Below are 9023 nucleotides of genomic sequence, written 5' to 3' on the forward strand. Positions count from 1 at the left end.
CAGAAGTGAGAGCACTCTGCAAGGTGTCTCTGACTGGCTTATTAGAACTGCTTAGCCTAAAAAACTGCATCAGGCAAAAAAGAAACACAGAAATCATGAATTTGACAGGCTAGTTTTATTTTAAAATGAAAAAATCAGGGTCACATTAAAGCCTGTATTGATAAATATGAATGCGCTTGACTGGGAAATGAATTAGCAGGGAATTCACAGATTATGTTACAGTTATTTTACAATTCAGAGATTACTTTTTCCTTATGAGATGATCCCTGCAATTGAGATTGGGCCTCAGGAGCATAATGTAACATTTAGGGAGAAAGATGCAACCCAGGAGTCCAGCACCGGAGGCCAAAATGGAGAAGATCTCCACTGCTACCATGGACTTTCCTTTGGTGCTCAGGTATGTAGGCACAAAGGAGACCCAAACGCTGCAAAATACCAGCATGCTGAAGGTGATAAACTTGGCTTCATTAAAGCTGTCAGGCAAATTCCTAGCTTGGAAAGCCACAGTGAAGCTGACAAGAGCCAAGAAACCCATGTAACCCAAGGCAGTATAAAACATGGTGATTGAGCCTTCATTACATTCCACTATGATTTCTTCTGCCAGGGAATGGAAGTCCAAGTTTAGGAATGGAGGAAAAGTTACTAGCCAGACAGCACAGATCACAGCTTGGATGAGGGGACAGGCCAGGACAATGGAGTTGGTCAGTTGTCTCCCCAAGAGTTTTCTTGCCATGTTTCCTGGCTTGGTGGCCATGAAGGCCAGAACCACTGTGATGGTTTTTGCTAAAATGGAAGAAATAGCAACAGAGAAGATGATGCCAAAAACAGCTTGCCGCAGAAGACAAGTGACCTCCGTGGGTCGACTGATAAACAGGAAGGAGCAGAGGAAGCAGAGCAGGAGGGAGATGAGGAGGACGTATGTCAGGTCTTGGTTGTTGGCTTTGACGATTGCTGTGTCACGGTGTTTAATGAAGGTTGCCAGCACCAGGGATGTGATCAGAGAGAGGAAAATGGCTAGAGAAACTAGCATGGAACCCAATGTCTCCTGATGGGAAAGAAAGTGGATCGTTTTGGGGATACACTGATCTTGGTTCCTGTTTGGATAATGATCTTCTGGACATGAAGCACAGTGATCTGCATCTGGAATGAACAACAGCTGCTGAAGTATCTCAAAGATGACAGAGATTTTCTTTCTGTGGTAGCCAGTTCATGCCACAACAAATGAAAAATACATCCTGAAATATTGTTTTCTTTGGAATATGGACTATCCTCTCAGAAAAGGCACTGGGAGCAAGGCTGGGGATCAGGGTACAACAGGCATGATCTCAAAAAGCAATCTTTTGGGGGATGGAGTGGGGTATTATGTCACACGATGGTTACAATCTCAAATGTGATGCAGACTTGGTTGCCAGTTCAGAGCACAAAGAAAGAGGTGGAATTATTGCTTCTGCAATTTATTGTACACCCCAGAGTACAACTGCCCTTCGATTGCCCTCCCTTTCAGCTTTAGCAACTTATTTCGTGACAACACCCTGTCCCGCAGGACGTGTCTTAGTCCGGAGGCTGAGGGACATGCTATAGAAGACACTGCAGGAAAGGGGCAGTTCTTTGGGACTGGGTTATCATGCCTTGGTTGTTCCCCTGATCAGCGTACTGAGCCTTTAATCCAAACTGCCCTCAAAGTTATGGGGCCATATGCCAGAACAGCTGATGTCGGAGTCAAGCGGTTGGATCCAGTTATACACCTTAAACTAGACACATTTAAGGATGGCTGAATCTGGATCAAATCCCGGAGCAGTATCCAGAGCTGCCTGAGAAACTAGTGCTTCAAAAAGCGACTGGAAATGAGCCAAAATGCTCACTCCCACAGTGGGGACAGATCAGTGGAGCTCGCAGAAGGGAAATCTGCTGACTCATCCTGGAAATGAGCATCTCAGCTCATTTCCAGTTGCTTCCTGGGGTTGCTCTCGGAAGCAGCGTGTCGTGCTAGTGGAACATAATCAGTGGAGCCATACGGGCAAATACAAGACAAGTGTTAGCTAGGTGAATATGAAAGAAAACCTGACAGACACTGGACTGGAGAGTTCTTGCACAATGGTGTTAATGATTTCCTGACTTGATGATGATAAATATTAATTGTATAATCTTCTAGAAATCTCCTCGGTATCGAGTCTCAGATTGCAAGGGCCACTGCTGCTGAGAGCAGTTCTAACACACTCTATAAAAGTCTTATTTTTCTGGGTAAGGTGCCCCCCCCCCCATTTGTCCTCTATTGGCTCATATGAGTTGAGATAGCTCCTGACTAAATGCAGGTTGAACTCGCTGCAAATAATGAAGATGAAAGCACGCTATAGGGTTCATTATGGGCATTGCCCCGCTGGCAGTTGTAAGATAGAGGACATGGCACACTTTCTAATGAAATGTCATCTGTATGTAGAGCTGAGGAAGCAATAACTTGAGCCCTTCAGTCACAAATCTTCTCTAAGCACAACCTTATTTCTACTGGCTGGTACGGATTAGTATACATCCTATAGAACTATCAAGTTTGTCCAACGGGCTTGGGAGAAATTAACATTATTGACTGGCATAGAAGACTAAGCTTGCTAACATATTTCAATAAGTCTCTAAATACTCTCCAGACTTCATGAAATGTTAGCACTTGGATGGGAGACTGCCTGGGAATCAGACTTCCTGCGTTGAGCAGGGGGTTGGACTCGACAATCTTTCAGGGTCCTTCCAACCCTACTATTCTATCATTCTATAATACTTTTTGTTTTGGTATCATTTTCTGTGCAAGACTGGTATTTTAATATGTGTTTGTATGCCTATGGCCTGATTGTTTAATAAGCAATAAACTGAACTGAACTGAAGTATTAATGCTAATACTAATATAGAACATTTCTTCAGAAAACTGTGAATACTTTGAAACAAGTAAAACTGCACAAGTTTGGACACCAAAACTGAATTTTACCATAGAGAAAATGGCACCCTCTTGCCCCCCAATCCAAGATCTGCACCTTTCCTATCCTGTTCTTGTCTCAGTATTTTCTGCACTTAAATAAGGCTCTTAAAGTTTCAGCTACCTGTCTGGTTAGAAAAAGTCCCTTCTGGACAACGGATGCATTCGTAGCAGCAAACCAGCTTCCCCTCTGGAACTTTCTTCTGTTGTCCTAGAGAGCAGCTCTCCACACACCTTGAAGAGGGTGTCTTCTGAAAGGGAAGAGAGGAATAGTTGAGGTTTCCCACATGACGGAAATGGAAGAAAACAGAACTTGGAGTTAGTCAGTGGAGTTTTCCATTACAGGATGAATAGGATCACCAGTTTGGAGGGTCAAATCTCTCCTGGATATCTGCAGTATAGTAAGAGAGGCTCATACAAAATGTATACCAAGACACACATAGGAACATTGGAATCTGCCTTATAGCAAGTCCATCTAGTTCAGGATTGTCTCCTCTGACTGGAAGTGCATTTTGCTGGGGGTTTCCTGCATTGAGCAGGGGGTTGGACTCGATGGTCTTGTAGGCCCCTTCCAACCCTACTATTCTATGATTCTATGAGTCTATGATTCTAAGTGGCTTCCAGGGTTTTAGACGAGAGTCTATCTCAAGATTAGCTGGAGATGCTTCAGGTGAACCTCGGACCTTCTGCATGCAAAAGAAGGGCTCTGTCACTGAGCTATGGCCCCATAAAGATAAAACAAGATTCCAGTCCTCAGCGTTATTAAGTAATTAATTAAAATGCATGTGTTGCTGAAGCTCTCGGAGCAACATAGTAAGAAAAGGAAATATAATAAAACCTATGATAAAACACATTAACATTTCTAAAAGAAGAAATAATAATTTAAAATAAGTTTAAAATAAGAGACAAATCCCAAGCAACTTGAACATGAAAAAGGATAATTTTAAAGCATAGCATTCATTGTATCCACAAAATTAGGGCTGTACACAGACACCCCCCCCCCCGATTCACTTCAGATGCCGATTTGGACCCAATCCGCTTGGCTTCGGCTTCAGATCCAAGGCAAGATTCGGATATCTAAATCATTCGGATTTGACGGTTTCCCATTTACTTGCACTGGAAAACAGAAATGGCCATAACTTTTTCAGTTCTTATGATAAGTACATGGCACTTAGGGACCTGGCAGCCCCCATGGAGATGAACCCACCTGCCGAATTTCATATAGTTTGGCCCAGTGGTTTTTGTGCTGGGCACAGGTAAAATGTGCTGTTCTCAGAAACTCAAACTAAAGGTCATAAAGGGATAATCAGAGAGGTCAGGTGTTTAAGCGGTGATTATGAGGTCACTATCCCTAATCTCTGCTGTAGGTTTCTTTGAAGTGCAATAACCCCTCTCCTCTAATGCTACTTTCCTATTAAGCAGGCAGGCTGCCAGAGTAGTTTTGTGCTAGAATTTTTTTTTTTTCAACACAAACTCTCAAAGCAAAGAGCTATAACTTTTCACTGGTGGCACAGCAATGTGTGACATCTGGATACCTGGCAGCCTGGATGCAGGTGACTGAACCTGCCAAACTTCAGACAGTTTGTCCAAGTAGTTTTTGTGCTAGGTGCCGGTAAAATGTGCTTCTTTCAACAACAACAAAACTCAAAGAAAAAGCTGTAATTGTTGTACTAAATTTAAGTAATATATGTTAATGTGTGTAGTGCTTTGCCCACTATATTTTGAAATAGGGACTTGCATGTAGTGCTTTGCCACAGTTTGCTTGACCACCACACAAGTGCACACGCACACACACACCAGCAAAAGAAAAGCAAATACAGAACTACCTACAAACAAAAAGTGGGAGGGAGGGGAGGCGTACAGTACAATATTTCCCGCCTCCCAGCTGAGCAGAGCAGAGCAAGCTGCTCCAGCTGGTCCAGGGACTACAGAAGCAAGCAAGCTCCCAGAGAGCGAGCGACCAGAGCGAGCGGACAGGGGGAGCAAACAGGAGTTGGCCAGGGGAGTTGCAGTGGTTGAAGAGACAAAGGAGACAAAGGAGACAAAGGAGACAGAGGCTAAGAGGTAAGTGGGCTGCAGGAAGCCCAGGGGGCTGCCCTTTATCCTTCTGAGTGGCTGTGAGCTCACCAGCTGCTTCTGAGAGCTCCAACTGAATTGGGTGTGTGTGGCCTGAGTACTCCCAGCAGCTGAGTGGGCGGGAAGCTTCAGTCTGTTTCCTGCCTCCCAGCTGAGCAGAGCAGAGCAGAGCAGAGCAGAGGAAGCTGCTCCAGCTGGTCCAGGGACTACAGAAGCAAGCAAGCTCCCAGAGAGCAAGCGACCAGAGCGAGCGGACAGGGGGAGCAAACAGGAGTTGGCCAGGGGAGTTCGGCAGGGGAGGTCAAGGGGGAGGCATTTTTTGCCTCCTAACATTTTTTTTTCATTTTCCCCCCACTTTTTAATTTAATTTTATTTTTTAACTAACTTTTTTCATTTATTTGTCTTGTAACACACACTTCCACACCAGTGGGACTCTGCTTTTAACCTCTACTGAGTAGAGGAGCAGGCACAGGCTAGTCTAGAACAATCACAAAGCTAGACACAAAAAGGGAAAAGAGGCAATAGAAGGACAGGACTCTCCAGTGGTTGTGACCTGCAAGGTATGTGCAATGTTTGTTCTCTTGCCTGAGAACAACATGGCCTACACCTGGAACAAGTGCAAGTTGATCATGCTGCTGGAAGAAAAAGTGAGAGGACTGGAGCAGCGACTGTCGACCCTCCGGGGAATAAGAGAACATGAAGCGTTCTTGGACAGAATGGGGGAACTGCAGCAGCAAAGGGAAGACCAGAAGCTTGAAGAACAACAGCAAGATGAGACAGTGGGAAATGCTGAGGTGAAGAAAAATGGAGTAGAGGATACTCCATGGAAAAGGGTGACAGTTAGGAGAAGAAGAACTAGACGCCACTCTGCACCAGTGGAAGCAGTGGAGCTGCGGAACTGATTCCAGGTACTTGCAGATGAGACTGGAGGACAGCTTGCATAGGAAGAATCACAGGGGAACCTACATGAGAGTGAGCAAGAGGCTGAAGGTCAGTCAAACAGAGGCGATGAAACTCAGGCCTACAACAACAAGAAGAGAAGAGTGATAGTAGTGGCAGACTCCTTGCTGCATGGGATCGAGACCCAAGTATGTCGCGAAGACCCGTGGACTTGCCAGGTATGTTGTCTCCCGGGAGGACAAATTAGAGACGTGACTGAAAGGCTGCCTGCACTCATAAAGCCCACTGACAGGTATCCCTTTCTTCTCATCCATGTGGGAACAAATGATACTGCCAAGCGGAGCTACGAAGAGATCACGTCAGACTTTGAAGCTTTGGGAAGGAAACTCAAGAACTTTGGGGCCCAGATAGTTTTCTTATCCATCCTTCCAGTAGTTAGAAGAGGGATAGAAAGGGAACGAAAAATACTCCGGGTGAATGACTGGCTACGAAGGTGGTGCCGATGAGAGAGATTTGGATTCTGGGACCACGGGCTATACTTCCTGGAAGATGGGCTGTTGGCTAGGGACGGGTTGCACCTCACAAAGGCTGGGAAGAATGTGTTTGGCCACAGCATGAAGAACTTCATCAGGAGGGCTTTAAACTGAATCCTACGGGGAAGGGAGACGCAAAGTTGGGGGTAACAATGGACGTAGGCGCATGCACTGCAATGGAGAGAACAGCTCTAACAGCGCCCAATAATAGTCTTCAGACACATGTAGGAAGAAAGCCAGACTATGAAGCACATGGTCTTCGATGTCTATATACTAATGCCCAGAGTATGGGAAACAAACAGAACGAACTTGAACTCTTAATACAGGAGGGAAATTATGACTTGATAGGTATAAATGAGACTTGGTGGGATGACTCTCATGACTGGAATACAGCAATTGAAGGATATAACTTGTTCAAAAAGAACAGGAGGAACAGAAAGGGAGGTGGGGTTGCACTGTATGTGAAAAATACATATCTCCGCACAGAAATACAGGAGGAGGAGCTTGGTAGCCCCATCGAGAGCATCTGGATCAAAATAAATGGAGCAAAGAATAAAAGGAACCTGGTGGTCAGAGTCTACTACCGGCCACCCAACCAAGGATTAGACGAGGATGAAACTTTTGAAAATTAAATAGCCAATGTTTTAAGGAAGCATGATGTAGTAGTAATGGGGGACTTCAATTTCCCCGATATTTGTTGGGGGACCAATTCTGCAAAACATGGCCCCTCCAGGAAATTCCTGACTTGTGTGGCAGATAACTTCCTCCTACAGAAAGTAGAGGAAGGAACTAGAGGATCAGCTATCCTTGACTTGATCCTAACCAACAGAGATGACTTAGTGGATAAAGTAGCAGTTACAGGAACTCAGGGGGAAAGCGACCATGTTGTACTTGAGTTCTTGGTTCTAAGGGAAGCAAAAGCTGAGTGTAGTCAAACACGTACCCTGGATTTTAGGAAAGCTGATTTTAATAAACTCAGAACAATGATCAGTAAGGTCCCATGGCAAGCGATGGTAACAAGAAAAGGAGTCCAAGATGGGTGGGAGTTTTAAAAAAGGAAATTCTCAAGGCACAATCACAAGCAATTCCAGCAAGAAGAAAAGGTGGAAGACAACAGAAGAAGCCAATGTGGCTTCACAAAAAGCTTAGGGATGACCTGAAAACAAAAAAGGACACATATAGGAAGTGGAAAGAAGGCCAAGTAACAAAGGAAGAGTACAGGCAGGTAGTACAGAATTGCAGGGATGGCATCAGGAAGGCTAAAGCTGAGAACGAGCTGAGGTTAGCGAGGGAGGCTAAAATCAGCAAAAAGGCTTTCTTCAGCTATTCTATGATTCTATGATTCTATATCTATAATCCTACCAGAAGAGAAGGGGGGAGGGTAGTGAAAAGATATAGAGTTCAATATTCTATTGCAGGAGGTTGGACTCGATGGCCTTGTAGGCTCCTTCCAACCCTACTATTCTATGATTCTATGATTCTAGATCTATAATCCTACCAGAAGAGAAGGGGGGAGGGTAGTGAAAAGATATAGAGTTCAATAATGGGAAGGGAAGGAAAACAGGAATTAAGAAGGGCGGGGCAGGGGAGTGAAGAACAAGGCAAGGAAAGGAAAGGAAAGGAAAGGAAAGGAAAGGAGGAAACTAAAGTAGTTTAAAAATGATGGTTGTTGTTGTTTTGTTTTTTAATAAAGAATCCAGAAAAAAAAGAAAGGGAATAGCTGAATTGAGAAGGGCTGGGTCGGAAGGAAGAAGAACGACAAAGCTGCAGTGGAACACAACACACACACCACCCAGATCTAGTCAACTCTCTCTCTAACCAACTCTAGGGATGGCGGAGAAATCCACCACGGACTCCAATGAGACTGGATTCTTTAGAATCTGGGCTCCCAGAGTCCATGGTGGAACGGCCTCCCCCCACCACCCGGCGAAGCCTGGTCGGGAGGGACCCTACCTGGCGCCAGCTGGTCCTGGTCCGTCGTCTTCGTTCCTCAGCCATCCTCTGCCGGGCTGCGGAAGCAAATGGCATCCAGCGTAGCGGATGCCATTTTCATCTTGCCCTTGGCTGTGATAGGCTATGTAAATATTTACGTAGCCTATCGTGGCCAAGGGCAGGGACGCAAATGGTGTCCGCTACACCAGACGCCATTTGCGTGGCAGCGGTCGGAAGTCCGGCTGTGGACGGGCCCAGCCGGCGGCTCCGTGGACTCACCGCGGAGTGGAGCTGGCTGGGGAGGATTCCGGGGGGGAGGGACGGATTGCCTACCCCCCCCACGGAACCCTTTAGTGGACTGTTAAGTGGTTTCGTGCACACTTAACCAACTCTAACCTCTAACCAACTCTCTCTCACAAAGTGGAACGAATTTATTTATTCATTTAATTTCTATACCGCCCAATAGCTGAAGCAGGCTGAAGCAGCAAGCACACTCCCTCCCTGGTCTTTTGCAAGTTGATACATTTTAGAGACAGGTTGTCTGGGCTCCAGAATGTCTTCAGAATAGCTCTGAATCTCCAAGGCAGACTGAGGCACTTCAGGGTCAACCTGATTCGCTGGGG

General features: G+C 45.5%; 1 protein-coding gene across 1 annotated transcript; it reads right to left on the reverse strand.

The window, feature by feature from the left end:
* Positions 1-241: 241 nt before the first annotated feature.
* LOC146333805 (vomeronasal type-2 receptor 26-like) lies at positions 242-8466 on the reverse strand. The gene is made up of 3 exons (XM_084826316.1): positions 8422-8466; positions 3084-3210; positions 242-1140 (listed from the first exon to the last, which is right to left on the reverse strand). Exons 1-3 carry the CDS (start codon positions 8464-8466, stop codon positions 242-244), a joined length of 1071 nt encoding a protein of 356 aa, XP_084682442.1.
* Positions 8467-9023: the final 557 nt, after the last annotated feature.

The sequence above is a fragment of the Heloderma suspectum genome, chromosome Z (assembly GCF_057233095.1).
Source record: "Heloderma suspectum isolate Gila_16-S chromosome Z, 16-S_ref, whole genome shotgun sequence".
In the NCBI taxonomy this organism is placed as follows: domain Eukaryota; kingdom Metazoa; phylum Chordata; class Lepidosauria; order Squamata; family Helodermatidae; genus Heloderma; species Heloderma suspectum.